The sequence below is a fragment of the Haemorhous mexicanus genome, chromosome 3 (assembly GCF_027477595.1).
Source record: "Haemorhous mexicanus isolate bHaeMex1 chromosome 3, bHaeMex1.pri, whole genome shotgun sequence".
Lineage (NCBI taxonomy): Eukaryota > Metazoa > Chordata > Aves > Passeriformes > Fringillidae > Haemorhous > Haemorhous mexicanus.
In genome coordinates this window covers 98,440,761-98,466,087 of record NC_082343.1, presented here as the reverse complement: position 1 = coordinate 98,466,087, position 25,327 = coordinate 98,440,761, and the positions used below count along the sequence as shown (strand labels likewise).

Sequence of the window (25,327 nt, the reverse complement as noted above, 5' to 3'; positions counted from 1 at the left end):
CAGTGTGAAGGCATGGGCCCAAGCACTGTAACTCATTTACTTATGTGGTTGTTTTGTTAGAAAATGCCTTGGCATTATTCTCACCTTGCATTTTTCCAAATAATTCCAAGATGTGGTTTAGTTGTTACTCCAGTATAGGAACCAGTAGGCAGTTTGCATGTGGCTCATCTCTCTGGCCAGTGTTTACTGGTATGTATGTGGCCTGTCTGTGCCAGCTGGCCTTGTAGTCAAAAACTGGCACTCCTAAGTGAGTCACAGAAGTGTGGGCAATGGATCTGTTCCACAGCAACTACATACAGAATGCTTCTATTACATGATAAATGTGCCATTATTAAAAATAGTTTTGTTGCTCTTTCATTCACTCTGGGGCTGTAATGTGACACACCCAAAAGGCCATAAATTCACTCTAGTTTATACCCCACCAAGTCTTTTATCCATCTGTGTATGCTGGAGTATTGAATATATATGCTGGCTACTCTACTAATTTGCCTTCAACCAAAATTTCTATATTTCTATTTTGACTGCTGTGTTTGTGGAAGTGTGTATTCAAATAGCAATAACAAATAAGGATTTTACACAATGTAGTTTGTTTTTCTTGTAGTGTGCATACTCATGAATCTCAATGATCTTAGTATCATATGCTGTATGTAGCACTGTAGCACCATCTTGTGTGAGCTGCAAATGTCGTTTCTGTCTATGCATTCAGTGATCTTCATGTGGAATATAACAATTTTATTTAAAACCCTCTGTGTAAAACTGAAATTGGGAAATGAGAACACAGAACAGATCCTCCTTATAATCCATGTGGTATATTTTGTAACAGTGCATTCATTTAAGGTACCTTATTGTTAGGATGATCTATATAAATATGAAGCATGGGATGCTGAACTCTGGAGGCAAGAAATATGCATTCTGTCTGCATTGTGCTACAAAATTACAGAATTGGAATCTTTATGAGAAATAAAATGAAAGAAAACAAAATGAAAGAGTATGGGAAAAGGCTGCTAGGGAAAATTAGATAGAAATGGCTATGAAAGAGCTGACAGGAATCAAGCTGAAAAAAGCTTTTAAATGATTGCAGGTAGCTAATGGGGCAAGGACACAGAACTGAGTGTTCATATTCAGCTGTAGTGCTTTGAGTTTTCTCGATGTTTGGAAAGATGCACATGTATAGGGACAAAAAAATGAGAAAAGAAACACATAAAACAATTTTGTTCATATGACAGAGCAAACAATAATTGGAGGCATGGTTGTGGTGCATTGAATACACTCCTACCCTTTGATATCTCACATATGGATGTTTTTCCACCTCTTCAAGCTCCAATTTGTGTCATGTTTCTTTTCATTTTTTCTCCTACTTTTACAGAGCCAATTTCAGAATACTCAGCAGTTTGTATAAGAGGAATTATAGTCTTAATGCAGGTTCAGCCATGAAGGTGGTAACTATTAGTTACTTACCATTGCTATGTGTCCAGCATGTCATAGTTGTCTTGACAGCTCTTTTTTGAATGTAATGAAAATAAGCTCTCACCTCACTTTTAGCACTTTCAGTCTTTTCTTTGGCTCTGTCAAACATCTACTTTTTCCATATATATTTTGGGCAGTTTTAAATATATAGTAACTCCAATTCTCCTTGAGTGATTATTACATGATAAAAACACATAGGTTTAAGAATTCAAAGCATAGGAAATTTTTGCCTTCACTGTAGCATATAAATGCACTTAACCCATATGTGCTGCCTGAATGTGGCACAGGGGTAAAACACACCCCTTCTTCCTTTTTATGTGGAACTGAGTCATAACTGTTTTCATGCCACAGCACCTAAAGAGTCCTGGGCCACAGTATTTTCTGACTATTCTTCAGTTAATGCTAGGATTTAAAAGTTGATGTTTTACTTCATACTTTCTCTATGATTTCCTCAATCAAAATATCTATCTTCAAACTAAACTGTGCATGAGAGCACATCATATCCCAACTGCATCAAATGCTTGAATTCTCGGAGGAAAATTGTGTAATTGCTGAATATTCAGTCTGTCAGGGTTTCAGATGTGACAGTAAAAGATATATTTAGAAAAGCTGCAATCTGCCTTTTTAGTAGGAGTAACTGGTGGAGATATGGACCTGATAAATTTGGTTTTATTTTCACAGTAAAAGAAGCAGTGTTGTATGACTTTAGAGCATGACTGTAGATATCAGGAGAGAGATACTGTGTTATCAAGAAAGATGGCATTTGCCTTCTCTGCGATCAAATCTCTCCCAGCTCATGGCCAAATAATTTTCTATTAGTCTTTGGTGATTGCTAAAAGTGCAGAGATCATGAAGAGAAACACTCACCTGTAGAATGAACGTATATATTGAAAGATGGGGGGGGCGGGGAAACCCTGTGCTCTTTGTGCATACATTTGTGGTCCATTGTTCTTCTCTGTCCTCTTTGGCTACAGTTTGCATTTGTGAACCTTAGGGAAAAAAGTTTTTCCTCTTCCTTTTGAAATGATAAAGGCAACCAGAAGAAAAAAAATATCTGTAGCTATCAGTTGCTGAAGACAAACTGCAAAAAAAGAACAAAAAAAGTTGTATCACTGCTTCTCTCACCACACTTTCTAGCTCTCTGCTTGCTATGTGTAAACTAGTGAGAGGTTGGGTTGCCCCTTTTGCAACAGTTTTGGCAGCAAGAAGGTGCCGCTAATTCTAAAAGCCTTTGATCTAGCATGCTTGAGCATTTATGCAGCCATCATGTCCATATGAGCAGTACACCCTGAAATCTCTCTGATGGTGTAAACATTATTTCCTGTTAACTAATCTTCCATTGCACCTTCCATTTTTCACTTTTAGATTCACTCGTGAGAGATTTAAGTGTTTTCTAAATCAACATTAATCTAAAGCAACTACCTCCTATAGCTCAGACAGTTAAAGGAATTGAGAGAAAACATATTTATTGTTAGATTGAAGATACTTAGATTTAAAATTCAATAGTACTAAACATTGGCTAAATAATAAATATTGGCTAAAATTTTCTACAGGAATGGAGGGTGGATAATAGTATGCAAGATTTTGATAGTTTTAAAATTAGTTTAGAAGCCTCATGGCATGACTCCAACCCCAGCTGAGAACTGAAAGAGTTATGTAAGAGAATGGTGCAAAGAGAATAAAAGCCATTTGTATATGTGGTCGAAAATACCCCTGTACAAACCAAGTCACTTCCAGTACATCAAACCATAATCAGTTCTTTCCACTGGCACATTTTGTGTGTTCTGTTTAACGTCTGAGATACACCAAAATCCCAGGCACTGCAAAATCTATGGAACAAGAAGGGAAGTGCTATGGATATTTTGTATTTTATCATCCTATATCCTGAGTTTTGATTAAAAAATCAAATGTTCTCCTTTGAGTTTTGCAGTTTGCATGAAGAAACTGTCACAGAGAACACAAACCAAAACTCTAAAACTCAATCCACAAACCAAAACTCAAACCTGAGCAGTGGCTCTGATAGCAGTCATTCAGGAAACATTTGTCCTTTCCTCAACACACCACCTTTGTTCCCAGTGTCTCTGACCATATGAAGCATACAGAAAACTGGCTGATCTTTACTTTGTATAGACTATTATTTTGTTAAATAGACTGCACTGATAGGCTGGAATTGAAATTTCACTTACCTAAAATTATAGTGGAAACGGAGGGGATTTATCATCAGTGGTTTATATGCCCATATAGATGATTTTAGTGTTTTTGTCACCCTTTTCTACTGTCACCTAAGAGTTTTCTAGTTAAGAACTTAGTGTTTCTGTGCTGGCACTAGGAATTTCCTTTTAGTAATTTCCTTTTTATTTAATTTCTTTAATTTCAGATAACTCTGGGAGTGATCCAGTTGAAGTGACAGCACTCTATTCATTTGAAGGACAACAGCCAGGTGACTTGACTTTCAAAGCTGGAGACAGAATCACAGTGACAACTAAAACAAATTCCCAGTTTGATTGGTGGGAAGGAACAATTGGAGGAAAAACTGGAATCTTTCCAGCCAATTATGTTGCCATAAGTAACAACTAAATTTGTACAGAATAAAATGTTGAGGCAGTAATATATTTACACTGAAAAATATATTTTAACTTTTTCAGATTTTATTAAAATGAGATTTTAGATCAATATTATTCTAAAAAAAAAAGATTAAATGCTTTGTATGACCATAATTTCCCCCTACATTTATTTAAGTAAACAGTAGTTGATAGTCAATTTAAAAGAGTTTTATTTTTGAGCAAGTTGCTCCAAAAAGTTATCCAATTTGTGTATAATTTCAATTCTGTCTGCTATATGGATTAATTTTTTACATGAGGGAAAGATTGGAAACAGTTTAGAATCAGATATGCTGAAAAAAAGTTTATTTCTATTAAATTGTAATCTATGGTCTCTTTCTTTAATAAATGCTCTTAAATTTGCTTCAAACGATGTCTGAATTTTTTACTTAGTAAATACAGATGTTTTTCCACAGGTGTGGCAGTTAAAAGTGACTTCCTGCTTGGTTTTAAAAATCACTCTAGATATTGCAGTTTTTTAGTAACTACTTTAGGTCTGCTCTGTAATTTTTCTTATTGTTAGGCACAGAAAGACCAACTCTGTGACAGTTAAGCAGTTCAGCTTCTCTGATAGCTTGTCTTCTGTTGCCCTCACCTTTGTAGAATTTATGCACTTCTGAAAGTTTGTTTGGTAAAATACATGCATAGTCCCTCAGAAAACATAGAGGCTTATCCATGATTCCTGTAGGAACTTGTTCCACAGATCTCTCTCTCCACAAGATAGAGAAATTTCTTGTTCACAGGTGAGCTTCAATTCTTCCTGCTTCTTCCAATTTAAAATTTTGAATGTTTAATCCTTTAAGAAAAGAGCAACATAAAGTAAGCTACAGAGTGAATATTTATAATAATAAGATAGGTAAGATATTTCTGTAGGATAGATGCGTTAGTAATGTATAGCACTATACTATGTATCTGATACTATGAGATAGTATGATTCTCACATTTAAATTTATTTTGAGTATATTTGTAAATCAACTTCATTTTAAGATACAGATGCTGCCTTTAAAGTTGATGGAACAAATCAGAGCAGTGGTGAGGATGTGACTTTAAGTTTTTTAGAACCAGTTTAGTTCTCTTCCCAGTGCCGAATCTGCTGGATTTGCCTCTTATTTGGAGTTAATGCCAAGATGTAATTATGCTCCATCAGTCTCAGCTTTTCCCCACTTAAAAATGTCCTTGTTTCTTGTATGAGGACCAGAAATTTAGTATGCGTGATCTTTCCAGCAACCAAGTTATAGTTGCTCTGTTATGCTCCACTAAACTATCAGGTAATCTTTACCTTAAAGTTATCCCATCAGAATGGTAAGGCTCAGCCTAGTGTAGATGAAGACTTTGAATTCTTTATTTCTACTAATTGGCAAAAATTTTTGGATTTCTTTCAGACTGGGCCAAAATACAATTTGATAAAAAAACTCAAAATGACACAGAGGAGACTGAAACCATAATCAAATGTCTTTACAACCTTTTAGTGAAAATCCTTTATATGCTTTGCCTAATAATTTAGACAAAATCTGTCTTCATATAGGTACCACCACCAAATAGATCCATACTGCTTGCACATATTTTTTTAGTAAATATTTTCCAGCTAGTGGGAAAGAGTTATACAACCTCATGTAGCTGCAGTGGAAATATATGCTGCCAATATATGACTTTAGAGGGACTGTTGTAGCATCAGCTATTTTCAGGTGAGAAAGGTTCTGTGCTTACCTATCATGACAGACTGTATCTATGGCTTCTTAAGCCAGAAAACACCAAATAAGCCACCATCAGGACTCAGTGAACAGGATTTATAATAGTGTGATAGTCCCAGAAGCTAGATATAGTCACATATTCACAAAGAATAACTCCTGCATTTATGATATCCTGTTGCTGCACTTAAGTTATACCGTATAAGCTAAAGCATCCACCAGCAAAATTTTGCTGTAATACTTATTAGTCATTTCCAGAATGCTGGCTGCTTTTTCAGCCAGTGTACTTGCTTTTATGTAGAGTTGTTAAAGCTTCTTAGCTCATCTCAAGTGTCTTCTTTCATGAAACTGTCAGAATTTATGAACTTGCACAGCAAAATCCTTCTATTGTTTATGTAAATTCAGTTTCTTGGATTGTCTTAGCTGAGTTTGGGGAAAAATGAGGATTGTCTAATCTCAGTGTTCATGATAGTCTGTAGACTCTGCAGGATATCACTGATTAATTACTAAATCCAAGCTTCATTTTGAAGGGGAAATATTAAATGGAAAGGATATCTTATGACTGGAATGTGTCTTACTTCATTTAAATGTAATGTAGGAAAGAGAAGATTCAGCAAATTAGCTTAATGCAAGGAAAGTCAAAAACAGACCTTGAATCACTACAGAACTCTACTGCCTGATTCCAAATTGACACAGGCTGGATCAGTTCACATCAGTGGGCTTAGGCTAATTCCAAAAGTGCTTTTGCAGTAAAACCACTTTGCAGTAAAAGGCAGTCTGCACATTTCTGTAAACTAAGAGCTCTGTAAGGAACAGCGGTTGTATCTCAGGTTCTCTGCAGTAGGTCTGGGAACAAAAACCTAGAGATACAGAGTCACCCATGAGACACATGTTCTGGTAAGAGAAGTTTTCCATCAATGAAAATTATGTCTGTGTTCCTTTGCTACAGGATGCCTGACCAGATCAGAAGAAAGATAGTGAAGATGGTGCCTCTGACACAATGTATTTAATGAGTTATGAGGTGCCTGGTATCCAGCTGTTAGTGGGGGTTGTGAGGATAGATGTCTGCAGCACCAAATCAGTGGGAATCTGTACTGGAAGAGAAAAAATCAGGTATGGAGCCATGGTATTCCTTCAAGGGGATACTTAGTAAAACGTAGAGATTACAGGGGAAGTACTTCTGCTGTCTGTTGAGCAGGTTCAATGAGCAGTTTTATAAGCAGTTACCTTCAGGATTTAAAACAACTATTTTTATTGTTGAAACAGTTAATCACACAACAGTAATTTCTATACATTCAATACAGGTACTTTCCATTTTGTGATTATATTTATATATGTTTGTATATATTATATTTGGGATTATATTTAAATATGTTTGTATATATTATATTTGGGATTATATTTATATATGGCAGCTCCGTTTCCTGTCAGTCCTTATGGGCTCTATTTTGAGCAAGGTGATTCCTGAAGGGTCATAGTTAGGACTATGTGCTCTGTGTTCAACACAAAAACTGTGTGCAAATATTGTCAAAAGATCTTTCTTCCACATCCATTTTAATTAATGCATCCACTTTATTAACAATCTAAAATGGTATTTATGATTTCAGAGATTTAAAAAATTGTTTTGAAAGTCTTTTTCAATTTACTGAGAACTGGCTAAACAGCAAATTCCAAAGGGTTCTAGTGAGTGGCATGAGGAGCCACTGCTAGTTGGAGCCACCACTAGTTGAAGGCCTGTCCCTAGCTTCAATACTGAGCTCAGAATTTTTTAATTTACCAAAATTTATTTGTCACTGACTTGGATGAAGGGAAAGATGCATCCTCAGCAAAATCACTGACAACACAAACCTGTGAAAAGTGGCTGGTACCCCAGAGGGTGTGCAGCCCTTCAGAAGGACCTCGATGGGCTGGAGAAAACTGTGAAATTCAACAAAGGCAAGTGCAGAGTCCTATACCTGGGGAGGAACAGCCCCATGGACAAGCACAGGCTGGGGTCTGATCTGCTGGGAAGCAGCTCTGTGGAGAAGGACCTGGGGTTCCTGGTGGCCAACAAGCTGCTCACGAAGCAGCAGTGTGTCCTTGTGGCCAAGAAGGCCAAAGGTATCCTGGGGTGCATTGGGAAGAGCATTGCCAGCAGGTCACAGGAGGTGATCCTGTCCTTCTACTCAGCGCTGGTGAGGCACATCTGGAGTGCTGTGTCCAGTTCTGGGCTCCTCGTACAAGAGAGACGTGGAGCACCTGGAGTGGGTCCAGTGGAGGGCTACAAAGATGATTTAGGGACTGGAACAAATCTTTTATGAGGAACTGCTGAGGGAGCTGGGCCTGTTCAGCCTCCAAAAGAGATGGCTGAGAGGGGACCTCATCAATGTCTGTCAGTATCTGAAGGGAGGGTGTCAGAGGATGTTTCCAGGCTCTGGTCAGTGGTGCCCAGCAACAGGACAAGAGGCAGAAACTGATGCACAGGAAGTTCCACCTGAAGATGAGGAAGAACTTCTTTACTGTGTGGGTGACTGAGCACTGCCTGGAGAGACTGTGGAATCCTGTGCCATATGCTCTAGGATGACCCTGCTTGAGTAAGGAACTTGGGCCAGGTCACAGAATCACAGAATCAGTTTAGTTGGAAGGGACCCAACTCCTGTCCCTCCACAGCACCATCCCCAAGAGTGCCCAAGAGCACTGTCCAAACTCTGTCCCAGCTTCTCGAGCTCTGTCAGGCTTGGTGCTGTGAACACTTCCCTGCAGAGCCTGTTCCAGTGCCCAACCACCCTCCAGGTGAAGAACGGTTTTCTAACATTCAACCTAAACTTCCCCTGACACAACTTCAGGCCATTCCCTTGCATCCTGTCACTGGTCACCACAGAAAGAGATCAGGGTCTGCCCCTTCTTTTCTCCTCATGAGGAAGTCATAGACTTTAATGAGGTCTCCCCTCAGTCTGCTGTTTTCCAGACTGAACAGAGGACCCACTGTGGTTCCTTCCTACCTGACCCAGTCTGCGATTCTGTGATCCCTAACATCCCTAACATACCATTGGCAGCTTACATAATTTTATCCCTTTATGTTTGTTTGTGATACTTTAAATACATGACCAAAACCGTAGACAGTGTTCAGATTCTATTCTTTATGATAAATTAAAAATCTTTTCCTTTAGTAGTACTTTAGCTTTAACTCATGATCCAAACACTCCTGTATACTGATCCTTTCACAAAAACTTCTTAGGCTGGTCTTTCTTGATTAAGTATTCTGTTTCACTCTTTCTGTATGCACACACACACCCACACCCCACCCCCCCCCCCCACAGGGTGATTATTTTGGAGTTGTGTTAAATTATGAAGTCAGATCAAATCAAGTTTTAGAGATTTAAATCCATTCTGCATACATTTCTGTCAATTCTATGTGTACCCTATGCCTAGGATCATAAGAAAGACAAAAAAGTTGTTTATGTTTGCAATTTATCTTTAAAAGAATTTTCTGATATGAAGGAAGCTAAATGTCAACTGTTCATGTTGATATATTGAGGATACTTAGATGCAGACAACTTTTGAAAGTTACACATTTCTTCTGTATTTCCTAAAGACATAGACACAGCATCCTACCTATAAGTTTCCATTTCTGAAATACTTGGCCAGAACATTTTGTAATCAAATTAGTTTTCATTGGGGATCTAAATTTATCCAACACTTCAGTCTAAAAGTTCATGGGAAACCATTTGACTTTTTAATTGGTTCTTGCTCTTAATTGAATTAGAAATACTACAAAGAAAACCTCTTGGGCTTTTCCCATGCCATTACTAATGTAAGAAACATAAATAAAAAAGAAATGGTAAGCTTCATTCTTTGGAAAATATTTTTAGTTAATTTCATCTACTATTAAGTGCAAATAGTTCCTTAAATGTCAGGAGTGTATAAACTAATGCGTGGTAATCCTTGTGCTAGATTTTTGTGGTTGATATCCACATATTCTCTATTTGCTTTCCATTCTGTAATTCTTTACCTGTGTCTAGTTTTTGGCAGTAAAAATAAAAATTCTGGTAATTGCAGACTGCAGAGGAATTCTGCTATCTGCATTGCTAAGATGAGCCTTTGCATCTGCCTTTATAAAGCTTATAGGTAGCACCACTTTGGAGTTCTCTCCAGTGGTTCTTGAGCCTTTTACCTGAGAAGGTTCACATTCCATTTGACATTCTGAAAGAGGCAAATACTCCTAACATGCTCATATGTCCCCTTCTAGCCTTGGGCTTTAGAATTTGTTTATACAGGAGGGTCTCTTACAAGCACAGAAAGCAGCCTGGGCAGGGCCTGGGGGAGCTGAATGCCACATGGAAGATGTGCCTCGCTGGAGACTGAGGAGCTGCTTTGCTTGTCCAGCCTGAGGACTCTGTCTGCAGTGGTAATATGAGCATGAAGGGTATTCTAGCTATATGAAGTGTTTCCTTGGACTGCTTGAATACAATTTATTCCATTCACAGAAGCAATAATCAAAGTAATTTTATGGCTTAAGGCGTTTTGAAGCAATGAGTTTCTTCTCCTTCCTTCTTTTCCACCTGCGTATCCTTCTCCAGTCTTGTGCTATTTCTGTGCTATGTGTGGCCAATTAGTATCTGACCTGCTGAATGCCTGAGGACTGTGTTTGACAGTGTCCAAGGCAATTAAACCTAACCTTACTGTGGCCTCCCTCTAAGCATCTAAATAATGCTAACCATGGTACCACACAGATAGTTTGGGAGGAAAAAAAAAGGCTAATTACCTGGTTTTAGCAGCCTAAATTCTCATATCATTCCTATAAATGAAAACTGCTGTTCTATCAAACCAAATATATGGTCTCACAACAAACATTATTAGACTTCTGAGTTTCTGAATATTCTGTTTTCACAATATTGCAGTGCCTTTTCTGCTTTCAGACATTTTAATTTTATTTTCCAAATGCAAATGCTAATCAAATAATTTTCTCCAAGAATTTTAAGTCTTTTTAGATTCTAATTTCATGCCAACTAAATGTGAGGTTATGCCTCACAATAAATTTATATGATGCTCTTGATGGAAATAAATAAAGCACCTGGATGCAAATGTATTGTCACAGATTGACAATTCCAGCTGGTTGGGAGACATTTTTGATTACTAAAGTATCAAGTCACTTAAATAGGTGCCATTCTGTAATATTTTATCAACTGCAGAAATTTGGGTCAAAATGAACTATTTTGAAGCCAAGGTGTTGTCTGTTAAAATACTGGGTCTAATTTGTCTCAAACATTCTGTGGCTCTCATATTTTGTAGAAACTAGATCTGCCCGTTACCTTCTAAAACCTGTCTCAGGCTATTACTTGCTATCAGCCTTGTATTCCCTTAGGTGTGTCTTGTATTTTAATTTTCCCAATTTCCTTCTGTCATATCTGATGTCAAAATTAAGGCCACAGTTAAGCCAGAAATTCAAAACATCAATCTCTTACTGTAATTGGTTTCGTGTCAGCCATCAGATTCTTACAAATGTGAACAAGGACAAGCTGTTTTAAGATTTTGCAGCTGAAGATTGTATTTGATGTGTTTTGGATCACTCCTTCTGCATATCTGATTTCATGCTTTTCAGACTAACCCCTTATTTCCTTCTGGGAATGCTGAAAATACTTGGGCCTGTTCCAGCTGATTTTACATCAGTGGGATTCTTTTGGTAGCTTGAGGTATACTAAACGTTAAATGGTGCTATATTTGCTTAAAATCTACATTACTCTCCTGGCTTTACTAGGAGCCATAGTGCTGATCAAATTACAGCGCAAAACAGAGATTATTGATGTATTTATAGGCCTTTGAAAACAATGCAATCAGTGTTTTCTCTGTGGCCATCACACTCCCCTGCAGTATGTTCTCTTTATGTAGGTTTCCAGTAGCTCACATTCTTACCAGAAAGGATGCTTGCTTTGCATCAGTCCGCGCTAAAGGTTTTTTCCTATGTACCATCTACGTGTTTTTCTGGTCAGTTACTTCTGTCCTTTAAAAAGTCATCTCACATATTTAAAGCCTGTTACAGCCTAAGCTCTGAAGCTGCCCTGAGCTTGGCAGTTTTCTGTTCAGAGTGGCAGCATCTTTTCCTATAGATCCTTTAGAGTCTGGTCATGATTATAGCAGCCAAAGGAAACAGAGTTTCTTTTTCAAGATTTTTAGTCACAATTGCTCTTTTGATTGCATAAAAAAAGGAGTTTACTATGTAAAAAGTAAAAATCTTCAGCTACCTCCTCGTTTTGCCTTCTTAAGGTTTGGAACATTACCTTAGCTTAAATTGGTGTATTTCATGACATGAAGAATTTCTTCTTGTAGCAGGGCTTCACCTTCTGATGGACAGAAGTACCCTTCTATAGCATGGCATTCATTGCATGCTATAAATGCTCTAAAACAAAAGTGGAATCATAGAATCATAGGATGGCTTGGCTTGGAAGTGGCCTTAAAGATCATCTAGTTCCAAACCCCTGCAATAGGCAGGGATACCATCCACTAGACCAGGTTGCTCAAAGCTCCATCCAGTCTGTCTTTGAACACTTCCAGGGATGGGACAGCCAAACTCCTCTGGGCAACCTGTTCCAGTGTCTCACCACCCTCACAGTGAAGAATTTATTGCTAATACCTCATTTAAACCTACTCTCCTTCAGTTTAAGGCCATTCCCCTTTGTTCTATCCCTGCATGCCCTTGTAAAAAGCTCCTCTCCAGTTGTCTTTCAGGCTCCCTTGAGGTACTGGAAGATGCTCTGAGATCTCTCTGGAGCCTTCTCCAGGCTGAACAACCCCAACTCTGTCAAAGCCTGTCTTTCTAGAAGAGATTCTCCAGCCCTGATCATTTTATTTGCCCTCCTTTGGACTTACTCCAGCAGGTCCATGTCTTTCATATGTTGGGGCCCCAGAGCCGGGCACAGACCCCACGTGGGGTCTCACAAGAGCCGAATAAAGGGGTAGAACCACCTCTCAAAAATTACTGGCCATGCTGCTTTTAAAGCAACTCAGGATGCCTTTGTCTCCCTGGGCTGCAAGTGATGTTGCTTGGTCACATTGAGCTTTTTATCCAACACCCCCAAATCCTCTTCTCCATGGCTGCTCTTAAGCCATTCTTTGCCCAGCCTGTACTTGTGCTTGGAATTCCCCTGATCCAGGTGCAGGATCTTGCACTTGGCCTTGAAGTAGAAAGAAAGCATATTCAGCACCAACCAACACATCATTCAAAGAGCAATTTTTTTTTTTTTTTATTTTTGAACATACACCTAGGTTTGTGCTGTTGGCTTCCAGGTACCTGTTCATAAATGTTTAGGAGTCCTCCCAGGCTGGATGTCTGTTCTTCCAAAGCAGTCAGTTAAAAGAGGAAGGTTGCATGAAGTGCCTTCTAGAGTGCTTTCTGCAGTCTGCAGCACAGAAGATTAACTTGTTTCGTGAGACTGCCATCCTAATGTCATTTTGCAGTGAATCCCTCAGGATGAACTCTGTTTATAAATCCTTTATACTTGCATTTTAAAAATTAGTACGATTTTTTCTCCATGACCTGCTAAATTAAGGAAGGAGACACAATTTCATATCCTATTAACCAATGTTTGCAAACTGGAATGTGAACTGAAGCTATGGATCACTGCCACTGGGAATGAGGAATGAAAAATCTAAGAAAGGGAAAGATATAATTAATAGCAATATAAGTTCATATCTACTTTGTTAATAGGAATTAATATGGGATATTAATCTTATTTGATAACTTTGGCACACTCAAGCTGTCTGCTTCTTTCATCATTGCCTTTTTAGGTACTAAGACAAATGCTGGTTAAAAATATGTATCTATATAACTTTGTATTCAGAGAACTAGCTCAAATTAATTGAACACCCTTCAAGTTATTTTTCTTTGATCAGTTTTGAAATATTCTTGGCAAAATAAAGAGCTGGAAAGAGAACTTCCTGAACTGAAGAAAATACACATCTCATGAAAAAGTTGTTATTTATTAAACCTGTTTAAATCCTATATTGTTAAATGGGTTATCTTAATTTAATAATATTACTTGCTGATGATATCTAAAAAGAGTGTACAGTCCAAGCCTAAGAAACAGAGGTAATCTGGAATATCTTTATTTTTACATGTTATAATATAAAAAAATATGTATTTATCTACTTCTCCCAAGGATGATGTTAAAGTAAAAAGACTAATTCTTTTACATTTTAAAAATGCCACTTTTCTTAAACATGAAGAGTTTGCTCTTAACAACTGGGCTCCAAAATCCAAATGACCAAATTGTTTAACATGTAACTCAGCAGTTCCCCATGAATAGGTCCTGGCTGGCAGTATGAAACTGGGACATTATTGATTACAGTTCCAATGAGATGTACTAGCTTTAATAAAGCCTACAAGCAACATGTGCAGGCAAGCCAGATTCAAAACTGAAACATTATCTAAACAGAGTTGATTTCAAATGTTTCAAATGTAAATAACCCACCGGGTGGTCCTTGAGACTGTCAGCAGTCATTATTTTCTGTAGTGTAAACAGGGCTGTCAGCTGGGATTTCTGTCACAGAGATAAAAAAGTCATTCTTCCCTTGCAAATCCCAGGCTGCTTTTAAAGCAAGTCATGCACCTCCAAGATAAATGGAGAGTTCCTTTCTGGATTTTAGTCAAAGTATCTTATAAGCTGCCTTGAAAACCAGAATAGGTGTCTGAACTGTGTAGTCTGTGAGGTAAGTAAAGGTTAATGGAGTCAGCAGAGTAATAAGCCTTGAATTTCTGAAATGTCTAAATAAATGCATCATTTCCATTGATACTGAGTGGGTTTTTTTCCAAGTTTTCTGCAGGTAACAAAAGCTAAACCAAAAATCACAGATGTTAATAGATGACAAACATGTAACCTTGGATGAAAAAATCATTGTTTGTTAGAGGCTACTGCTTCAATTGAACATAGAAACATGACCAGTTTAAGGGATTGAAAGTATTAGTTGATCACCAGGATTTTTATAATAGCTTTCAGTCAACTAATCTAAAGAAGATAATTCAGAAGAGTGTTACTGCACTGTCTGCCCCTACTTAGTTCAATGGCAGCTGAGCAATTAAAACATCTTAATAAATCTGGTCTGACATGTCTTAGCACAAAATTAATCATGTAGTACTACCTTCTGAATCAACAGTCACACCTTTATCTGATAGCCACTGACATCCACAGGAGCATTGCCATTGGCTTCAATGGAAAGGTGATTTTGGACAGTGCAACACATCAGAATTTATTTCCAAAATTGTTGAAGATTTTTCCAACTGATCTCCTGGAAGAAAATAAAATTTCTGGATCCTTCTCAAGACTGTTTTTACCCATTCTTTGAGACCCTTATTTATACTTGTTTACATGGTGCAATAAGTAGAATCAATAGAAAGCATGAACAATGTGGTTAATCTCTCCTGGTGCCTTGGCTTCTCAATACATACTACATCCCTTAGTAATTTTTGGAAGAAGGAAAGAAAAGGGAATTCTTCCTCTGGAGTGTTACTTGAAACCTAAAAATCTAAGGAAACAATGCATGATAAATGAAAGCTTTTGAAAGCAACCAGGGTTCCATGGTGAATCTGAGTTCTCACCCTTTTCTAGCAAAGAATATCATCACATTTTAATGTGAATTAATGAACTGAATCCCATGGGTTCTTCCAGATGACTTGGCAAGATAAACTCAGATGTATTTTACAAAAAAATATCCCTTCATCTAAGAGTCTGTGACCAGTCATGCAAAAGCGACTTTCTTCAAGTCCCTTTTCAGAGATACCTGCAATGAATGGTTAAAAAATCAAGAAATATTTATTCCTCTCTCCTACCTAAATCTTTATTCTCTGTTTGTATGTCCTGCAAAGTCTGTCTGTAGTGTTATCTCTGTGCTTGTCAGATTGCCTGGCTACAGTTTTTCTTTGTCCTTTCTCCTTTCTTTCAGTGGACTCCCCATGTCCCCTCAAGCAGCCACCAAGTATTCACTCCAGCCTTCCCCAGGGCATTTTGTACAGTCCTCCTGAGCCTTGTGTTCTTATTTTGGGGAATCACCTGTAATAACATGGCTGGCATCCTAAAAAAAGGCATCTTCCCTTTAAAACCTAGTACTTGTACTTAACTCTGTAAAGTTATCTATAGTTGTCTTTATCTTTTTCTCACTACAAAACCTTTCAATTTGCTTAACTGTGTAAAATACTGTGAGCATCCCACTACTTTCTACTGCTAAGAGGAATTTGATGACCAGCTCCCTCTGAGATCAATGAATTATATAAACATAAAATATTACAGGTATATTACATATTTTTCTTTTGGGTCAGAATTAACTTTATTTGAAATGATGGTATATTTTAGACAGTTTTTTAGTTCAGCAGGTGAGGCCAGCAGATACTCTGAGTACCTGAGCTAGATGTGTCTCCATCCCACAAATGCTTCAGGAGGTGCAAAACTTTCCCCATATGAAGTTTTACTGAGCAGCACCCCAGACAATTAGCTATCACATACCATGTGCAGACCTACAAAAAATGAAATTATAACAGCAAAGGACTGTCCTTGCATAATATTGAGAAGTGTGTGGAGGCCAATGGCCCAGTTTCTGAGTGCTGAAAGGGAAATGCTGTTCTTCTTGATATGTGGTATCCTCTGCTTTAAATAACAGCTGTGGATTTTGTTTTTGCCAAAAGCAATTTTTTCAACAGAATGGAATTTTTCACAAAACACTTCCTTCCACAAGAATTGTCCATTTTTCAAAGCCTTTGAAATAGGAACTGTTTAGATTGACAATTTTTTTTTTTCTTTAAGTCTTTTTCAGGTATTCCAGCCCCCTGAGACTTTTCTTCTTCTGTTCCCCATAGTTTTACACCCTGCAGTGGATCTGTAATTTTCATACATATTTCCCTTAGGTTTGTGTTTGTGCATTTCATGGCCTTTCACAGAAAACAAACTTCTTTCAAGCTATTGAAATAAAAAGGGATAGAAATCCTTAAAGAATAATTGTGCATGAGAGACACCGTAAGCTGTAAATGGGCACTCTATAATCACAGTACTTCCCTTTTTTTCTTCACCTGGCATTATTTTTTCTAACACTAACAATACATCAGCCTAGTAATCATCTGTGGTAAAGAAAATGCACTGACATGTCAGATTTGAATGTTAAAGGAAAACACATGGAAGCCACCTGGAACTGTGGTTGAAGAGAAAGAAGATTCTTTCAAATCCTGCTTTTCAGTATCTCTTTATAAAAACTTGTTGCAGTTTTTTAGATTAATGCCAAAAGGCTTTACTGTATCAGCCAGTAATAAAATGGAGGGACTGGGTAAGCTAGGGGTAGATTCTGTGTAGAGGTTCAGTGAGTGCCTCTGCACGTGTGTGTATCCATATGTGGTCTTTGGTGAAGAAGTAATGCCAGAGTGAACCTCTTTGATTGGATTATATTGTGTCTTGTCCTTTCCATCACCATTATATTATTAGCTGGAGTTTATTTTCATAACTGTGCTTTTACTACAGCTGTAAAAAAAAAGCCTTTGAAGTTTAGGATTATATTGTGCTGGGAATATTACTTAAAAATTGGCTAAATACAGCAATGGAGGGAGGGGGCTGAGCATGGGAATTTTAAGGCTGAGTGGAGCAAAAGCCCTAGAAGTTCTGAAGCCCTGGTCTTGTGACCTTTAATAACATAGCTTTGCTACTCTTCCACTCCACAAACAGCACTGCTGATTTACTTGCATGAATAAGATTTAAAGGATCAAAACTATTACTTGACTCTGGTGGACTTATAGGCATAGTTTGGTTTAGTCTACTGTAAGATCTAGTTTTGCTCTGATTCAGAAGAGAAAAATTAGAAGAGCAAACTCCCTACACAGTCACTGGAGAGAGGTAAGTGCTTCCAGGGGAGCAGTGTCAGTAAAATGGCTAAAGCAGGCAGCACAGATAAGATGCTTCTGAAATATAATCGTACCATGTGGTTCTTGGAAAGCAAGACAGAGACTTGGGTGCATGTTAGGATTAGTCAAAGAAAGATAAACTTATGGTGGAGTTCTTGCTACTTTCATTTGGAATGTTAATAGCTCAAATTAAACAGTGCAGAGTACTCCAAATACCAGAGCAATGAAAAAGTTTACAGCAATGATATCAACATTTGGAGGCTCCATATTTTTTCAAGGTCTGTTCACTTCCCATGACTTTTAACATATTTGTGCATTGCCAAATATAACTCAGGGTACAGATATGATGTAGGCCTGATTTAACTTGGGTGCCTGGGTATAATTCCTTCACCTGTGTTACCCCATAAGACCAAAACCAAACCAAACCAAGTAATGTTGCTTTCTATTGTAAAAGTTTATTTTGTTCCGTAACAAACTTCCAGATTTGCGTACTCAGAAGGAGACCAAGGAGTGAACCAGCAGAGAAAAATTCTCCCTATGAGTAAGAATAAAGTGATTTTCTAAGGTCAATGCAGAAATGTAAGTAACCCCTACTAAAATTATGCCTTCTCTAGGCAGAGTTAAGTTTGTTCTCAAAGTCTGAAAACCTTGTCTTTTATGATCCAGAATTCAGACATTTTATGCAGCTTTCACATTAGAGAAGTGACATGGAATCAAGCACCATCTCATTAAAAAGGAAAATGAAGGTTTGATCTCACAGTTTTGCAAACATAAGTTATCAAGGACCAGGCTGCCATGCTGGGAAAATGGCAAACAAGAGACAGAGAGAAAAAAAGTTGGGCATTTGTGTCCATCCAGCTCCCCAGTCTGCCACTTGCTGGACACAATTTCTTAGTTGAGCCAGTCTTGCCACTTACTTTTCCCCATGTGCAAGGCGAGGAACGCCCTGTGTTCAAAACACTGCAAGGACTAATAAACGGAAGGGACTGCACATGGGCATGCTTGAGAGAAGGAAACCTATTTCTAAGCCACTCCTGTTAGATTCCCTGTGTTGGTATCTTGGCAGCCTGCTCAGCTTACTGCTTAGGAACAGTGGGATTGGGCTGGTGCCTTACTTAAAGGGACAGCAGGGCGACAAGAGGAGCTCCCTGTGCTCTCCATGGTGTTTAAGAGAGTCAAAGCAAATTATTTGTAATATCAGTATGTGCCCACACAAAAATTGAAGCTGTATCCTAAAGACTTGCTGTCTTGGATGAACCCCAGCTGTCCTGGGCATCTACCACTTGAAAAGTAAACCTTTGACCCCCTTTATATTTTCACAATTATATGTATGTTATCAAAAAACAGTAAGAACGTGGGAAAGGGGAAAAAAAAAGGTTAAAAATAAGCATCCTTGCTGTGGGAACATGGTGAGGGAAGAGTGGTAAAAGCAGCAGCTCTCCCTCGCATCAGAGCAGAGCTCTGTGCAAGGTTCTGTTGCCTTTGTGCTGGTTTTTTTCAGAAAGGCACTGTTGCCTAAGCACCTGCCTGACTTACACTACAGCAAACAGGCAGCAAACAGGTCTCTCTTAGAGGCATTAAAATGGCCACAGTTAGTGCTTACTAGGTCCAAAGCCAGCAGGAGACCAGGCCAAGCAAATGCACTTTCTCGTTTGGCAAGTTTGGGTGCTGCCTGTTTGCGGATGAGAGCACACAGATATCCTATCCTATCTAATTTGAAACATCTGTGGAAAGAAGTATCACATGAATGATAAATACAGAATCGAAGGTTCTCGTTGCCAACAGAAAAAAAAAAGGCAAGACAAAGAAAAGGCAATATAAAAAGGTCTCATTTTTGCTGCTTTTCCATTTCTGTCCTTTAGTAAACACTAAAATGAAAACAAACCAAAAAGGAACCTATATTAAAACACCTTATATCCTAAAGAGGTTTGATCCAATTGCTCTTGAAATCAAAAGGAATTAACTTTAGAGAGCTTTATATTGAATGCCTAGGGACATTCTTCTTTTAAGAAATTAGCTGCCTCATTGAATGTATTTGAAGAGTTTAGGATAAAGTAAAGGGCATTTGAATTACAGAGCTCCTGGCTAATGTGTCAACAGCCATAGGGTTACAGCAGCCACAGCCCGAAGAAAATCACAGATTAAAAGAAACCATTGACATCAGCAAGAATATCAATGGGCTCTGTACTAGCTCAGGGATATTTGTGTTTACCATCTTCTTATATTTGGGGGCTTTTTCCCTAAAAATTTGTACGTTCCAAATGAAATTAATTTCCTTGGGGCAGTATGAGAGGCTGAGCAAGGCTTCTTTGTGTCTGTGAGACATGAAAGACATTACTCCCAGACAGTTTCTCATGCACATACAGCAGGAAGAGTCAAAGCCCAAGTTTTGTCAGACACAGAGAAAGGAGTAAGGGATAGGTCACTCTTGGAAGAAGAGTGATTCCAGATAAATAAAGAGGATTAATAATACCTAACAAGTTAACATAGTCCCGTCAGTCTGCTTTAGTGGCACTACCAGACAACACTGGAACGTGTGAGAAAATGAGAGGTCAGACAAGTTAAGAGAAGGCATGACCTTTGGAAGAAGCTGTAGAATAGAGGGTGTAGAAATGTTTCTATCAGAAGACTGGTACCACCAATTAATTAATTGAAATGTTTTTTGGTTCATGCGTCAGCCTCATTTTATTTTGGGAGTCAGCTTTAGCAACTTTGGAGGAAGATGGCAGAAGAACTGAATAATCCATTTGCTCCCATAAACTAAGGATTAATGGAATAGATGTCTGTTGTTCTTTTGAGTTCCAAATTATATTAAACATCCCTTTATTCCTCCTTATGCTCTTCCCATAAAACCAAAAGGCTAGAATTTGCACAGCACAAATATTGGCAAGGCCCTCCACACAAGGGTTACACAGAAACCTGGGATATTCTGTGAAGCCAGAAATATGCTTAAAACTTGAAAGCCCTCTAAAGAAAAATGCTGTCACAGGCAAAGCTGTTTGTAATTTTTGATAGCAGAACTTGCCCTCCTGTGGATTGCTAAGAGCCGCCCCGAGTGCTGGGCAGGGTGAGTGTGCAACAGGAATGGCAGCAGTGAGCAGCAATGGACCGTGCAGAACTCAATGGAGCAGTTCTTCTTTTGGCCTCTGCACACCTAACCCCAGTGCATGTGATTTCTGAAATCCACCAGAAGCAAGTAAAAACACCTATTTCTTTTTAGTCACTGTACTAGAATGTTTGTTTCCCCCCTTGCTTTTAGGTATCAACTCAGCAGAATCAAAGAAAAATACACTTTTTAGCTCAATACAAAATCCAGCATACAGGCAAGAAAGGGACAAAGATGGCCATTGATACTTTTGTTCTTAGATATTTGTGTCCACATCACTACTGTGATACAGGGGCTGCACAGAGATACCCAGATTTTTTTTGCAAAGAAGCACAGAGTATCTTGACATCTCAGGTGATTCTCTAACTACAATTCAACATAAGTAATTTATTTACATGACCTTGCAGTCCTTTCTGCAAGTTCATGTAATGTTCAAATGCTAACAGTAGTTTGAATTCCACAGATTTTAATCTGCTTCTACATTTTTATGTTTATCTGATCATTAAGTGAGCATCTGTACTTCATATTATGGAATAAAATTTACTGTGGAAATAATATACAGTAGGGAGAGTATTCATGAAAGAAGTACATTTTGAGTATAGTTTGGCTGCCATTCAAAAATGCAGAGCTCTGATGGCTCAGTCCATTTCAGCAGGATTCTTGCTCTCAGATGGGCTAAACTTTGTCAGTGGCAGCAATCAAACAGTTGCTTACTTGGCTTTTGATGGATGGAGGTTCTTCTTAGCCAGTTGGGTTAATAAACTGTTTTGAAAGCAATTTTAATCCACTTTCACATTGAAAAAACCCTTATAATCATTGAAACTGAAAGTCTGAATTAGAAAATAATCCAACACAGAGAGAAGTTACTAAAGCAATTTATTTTGCTGCCACTAAAGTCAAAAGAGCTGAGCTGATAGTAGAAAAACCTAGAGTAAATGTTACTTGATAGGGGCAGTGGCAATCTAAAATTCACAGTCTGATGCTTTATAGGTGAAATATATATATATCTATAGATATATTCAATTTTTATTGAGAAATAAATATGAGAAGTTGAAGTCACACTGGGCTTCAAAAAAAGTTAGCACTTTATGGGGACCTGGGTTTCCTTGCTGAATTAGGGGCCTAAGTAGTTAGTTCAATCCCCCCTCCTCCCCCAGTTTTTTGACTTGTAGTTTTTAATTGCCAATTAATATAGTTTCAGAATCATAAAATTTAAAAGAATAAAAATTTTAAAATATATTAATTGCAATTAGAAATAAGTGCAACAGATGAAATATCAATATTCGAAACAAGAAATTGTTTCTTATTTCCTCATTTCTCCTCTTAGTTTTTTAAAGAGCAATCTCCACAGACTTAAAAGAGGAATGACAAAGTTGATTTAGGAGAGTGTACAAGGAGTAAAAGTAAGGAAATTGCTAGAAAAAAATGACCTTAAACCAGATTTTCAGAATGACAGGCTGATAAAGTTAAGGGACCAGATGGCCAAGAATATTGACGATAGAACAGAAAAATTCCTCAGCCTTTGCTTTAAGCAATTTTAGACATTTCCCTTGCCATTATGTTATTGACCTAAAGAAAAAATTGACTTCCCTTGATTCCTAATTTCTGTAATGGGGAGTTTTATAGAAGAACAATGTCAGTTTGATCATACACAATTGGTAATCATTGCAAAGAGAGAAAGTAACTTACCAGATTACTTTTCATAGCTTCTTTTTTTTTTTTCTTTTTTTTTTTTTTTTTTTTTTTTTGTGCAGATCTAGGAACTACTAGGTTCACTGCTGAAAGATTTGGGGTGAAATTGTGGCCAATGGGAATTTTGCCATCAACTTCAAAAGATTCAAATTTCATCCTAGATCTATCTTATTTGTTTAGCAAGAAAGTGCTTATTTTTCTATTCTTTTTTTTGTCCACAAACTGTCAGCATTGCATGAAACAAACCATCTTGATTTCCAGAGTGCTTTTCAAAAGCCGGGTGATTGCCAAAATTGCAAATCCAATTTGTTCACAGACTGACCAGTGTGTGATCATTCCAATTATATTTGGCACATGTCAAGTGGAAGAATCAAACCTCCCTCTTTTTGGATCACTTATAAACACTTCAAAAAATAAACTCCCAATATAATTAGCTGCTGAAATGCTTGGCGAGTTGCCCTTAAAAAAATCCCCATCAGGAAACACACCCCCTTGATTCTTCCTGGGCACGTTCTTCCATAAGAGACTCAGATCTTGTCCCCTGCACTGGCACTGATTAGTGTAATCCTCCTGACTGCCTGTGGGTACCCCCAAAAACTAGTTTTCCCACAACTGAGGTCCAGGAACTGTGTTACATGAGAGCTGGATGATGTGGCAACACTCCCCCCCAGCTCCCATTAAGCACAAACTGCTGCTAAGCCCATGTGCAAGCTGGAAGTGTGCAGCAGAGCTCACTGGCGCCCTTAGCCTGCAAAAACTCTGCTAATGATCCATGTTGAGGGTTTTTTTGCAATGCATCAGTGAAAATGCATTATCCTGTCAAGCTGTCTGAAACCCTGTGTAGGAGCTACCTTTTCCAGAATGAATCTACCTTAAATCTTAAAAACAGTTTGCATAATGCTGCCAAAATGCAAAGGAAGAGTTGGTGAGCCTGTTACCTGGTTTTGCTGCTATCTGGAAACACAAGAGCTTTTCCTCTTATTTCTTTACTTCTTTTTTTCTTTTTTTTGTCTTCCTTTCCAATGATTGTCATGAGAATCGCTTCAAAACACTCAGAAACTGAGAAAGAAAAAAATTCAGTGCTGAAGAAGGATAGCAGAATAGCAGATAAATGTATAATAGAACTCAAGCTCATTCACCAAAACTACATTTTTAAGCACAGTTTGTCAAGAAAGAAAACATGCATTTGGACTTTTAAAAGTCATATACTTTACCACCAGAACCCTGGGGACCTCCCAGTGCCTAATCATAATAGCATGTTACTTCTGAAAACATTTTGCCTCTACTGCCTGCTGTTTTTAGCAACTTTTGTGAGTACCCATTTTGTGTGGGAAGACTTATCAACTAAAATAATAATTCAGCCCCATCTCACAACAACTTCTGTAAAAGAAAAAACACTTTTCCACTCCATGGATGCCCACTTGACACAACACCTCATTTGTTCCTGGTGAAGAATTTCCTGATGATTGCTTTCCATTTTCCTCATCTTCTGCATCCCAGTTCAGTTCTCATGTAGGACATGACCAAAGGCATGCTTTAGACAAGTCCGAATGGTTTGGCTCCGGTTCATCCCCCTTACCCAGGAATAGCTGAGCACGAAAGTTGCCAGATAAGCCGTGCAGAATCCATATTTGGTAAGTATTGTTGCATTTCTTCCACATCTCTACTTATGTTTTTCTTCAAAATTGTTCAAAAATCATGAACACTGACAAATGGATCCATAGATGTCTGACTTATGTTTTCCTTTCATTAAATATAGCTCGGAAGTTTATTATTCTCTAGTCAAAAGCTACCACAGGCAATGTGATGGGTGTATTTATAATGGTTCTAGCTCCATGTGCCAGTTCTCTCAGTGTTCTGGGATCATCTGATGCCTCTGGCTGAACTGTGGTGAACTATTTAAAGCTGTCTGCCATTTTGTACCCATTAATGTTCATATCCATAGATCAGTTCTTACTCTTTTCTACCATAACTTTCCTCTGAAAGATGATGAGCCACTTCATTTTAAGAATAGAATTTATGTTTACATACACCATCTCCTGAAGTTGTGTGAGATGGCTGCCAAAAGACTGCACTTTTGGGAGAAAAATAGTTGTCCTAGGAAGGATATGTAAACCCTAACATAAATATCATGAAAATAGTGTTCAAACAGGTAAACTTGATACCTAGTAAGACACTGGATCTTCCTTACCCTTTTTTAGTTAAGGAAAACAATTACTTCTAAGAGAATAGATTAAAAACTTAGTATTAACATCTTCTAGATGATTTTGTCTTGTGTTGTGTTTCTGCTTTTTAAGGTACTGCAGCTAGCCCCACTTTAATGTGTGGTGTTGGGACTTTCTGCCTCTTTATACATGTGTATTTCTGGATGTCTATAAATCGGCCACTCAGGATGGTTCCAGACAGATACTTGGCTTCCAGACTCTAAGTGCAGAGAAGAATGGTTTTCTTTTCTTCCTGTACTGACAAAAGTAGATGTGATAGTGTTTTAGCCACACCACTGGAATGCAGTAAGTAAACAAATATTTAAAGGACATTTTAGCAGCCTCAGCCAGTTTATTTACCTAGCTCTAACTCAAATGAACTCTGTTTAAAGCATAGCTCAGGCAGACAATTGCACCCCAAGTACTTGCATCCTGCCCCCTCAACAAGAATAAGGAATGTGAACAATGAGTGTCCCAGCATCTGGGAGTACACAGGAACAACGGACACAAGAAGCACCAAATCATCAGGACTGCATTTGCAATCTTGTATCACATGCCTGAATCCTGGATATATCCCAGATATTTCTGGTGAGGCTTTGCTGACAGCTCCTGAAGCACAGCTTACCCTGCTCCCAGAAAACGAGACTATGGGCAAGGAGACCCCAACCTTCTCATACCAGAGGGAAAGCTATGGTAATGCCCCACTGCTATTCCATTCT

At 38.1% G+C, this 25,327-nt stretch overlaps 1 protein-coding gene and 1 long non-coding RNA gene across 5 annotated transcripts in view; both read left to right on the top strand.

Moving 5' to 3' along the window:
• SH3YL1 (SH3 and SYLF domain containing 1) overlaps positions 1-4,437 on the top strand; it is a 47,026-nt gene extending 42,589 nt beyond the window's left edge. For 2 of the 4 annotated variants that reach the window (XM_059842810.1, XM_059842811.1), the window contains exon 10: positions 3,845-4,437. In XM_059842810.1, coding sequence (XP_059698793.1) covers positions 3,845-4,044 — 200 coding nt within the window. In that variant the 3' untranslated portion in view covers positions 4,045-4,437. The remainder of the gene's footprint in view (positions 1-3,844) is intronic. The other 2 variants (XM_059842813.1, XM_059842812.1) reach the window with 1 other exon arrangement.
• Positions 4,438-22,490: 18,053 nt separating this feature from the next.
• On the top strand, positions 22,491-25,296 carry LOC132325843 (uncharacterized). Its single transcript, XR_009486043.1, has 3 exons — positions 22,491-24,038; positions 24,702-24,914; positions 25,001-25,296. It is a non-coding gene; the product is annotated as an uncharacterized LOC132325843 (long non-coding RNA).
• The last annotated feature ends 31 nt before the right edge of the window (positions 25,297-25,327 follow it).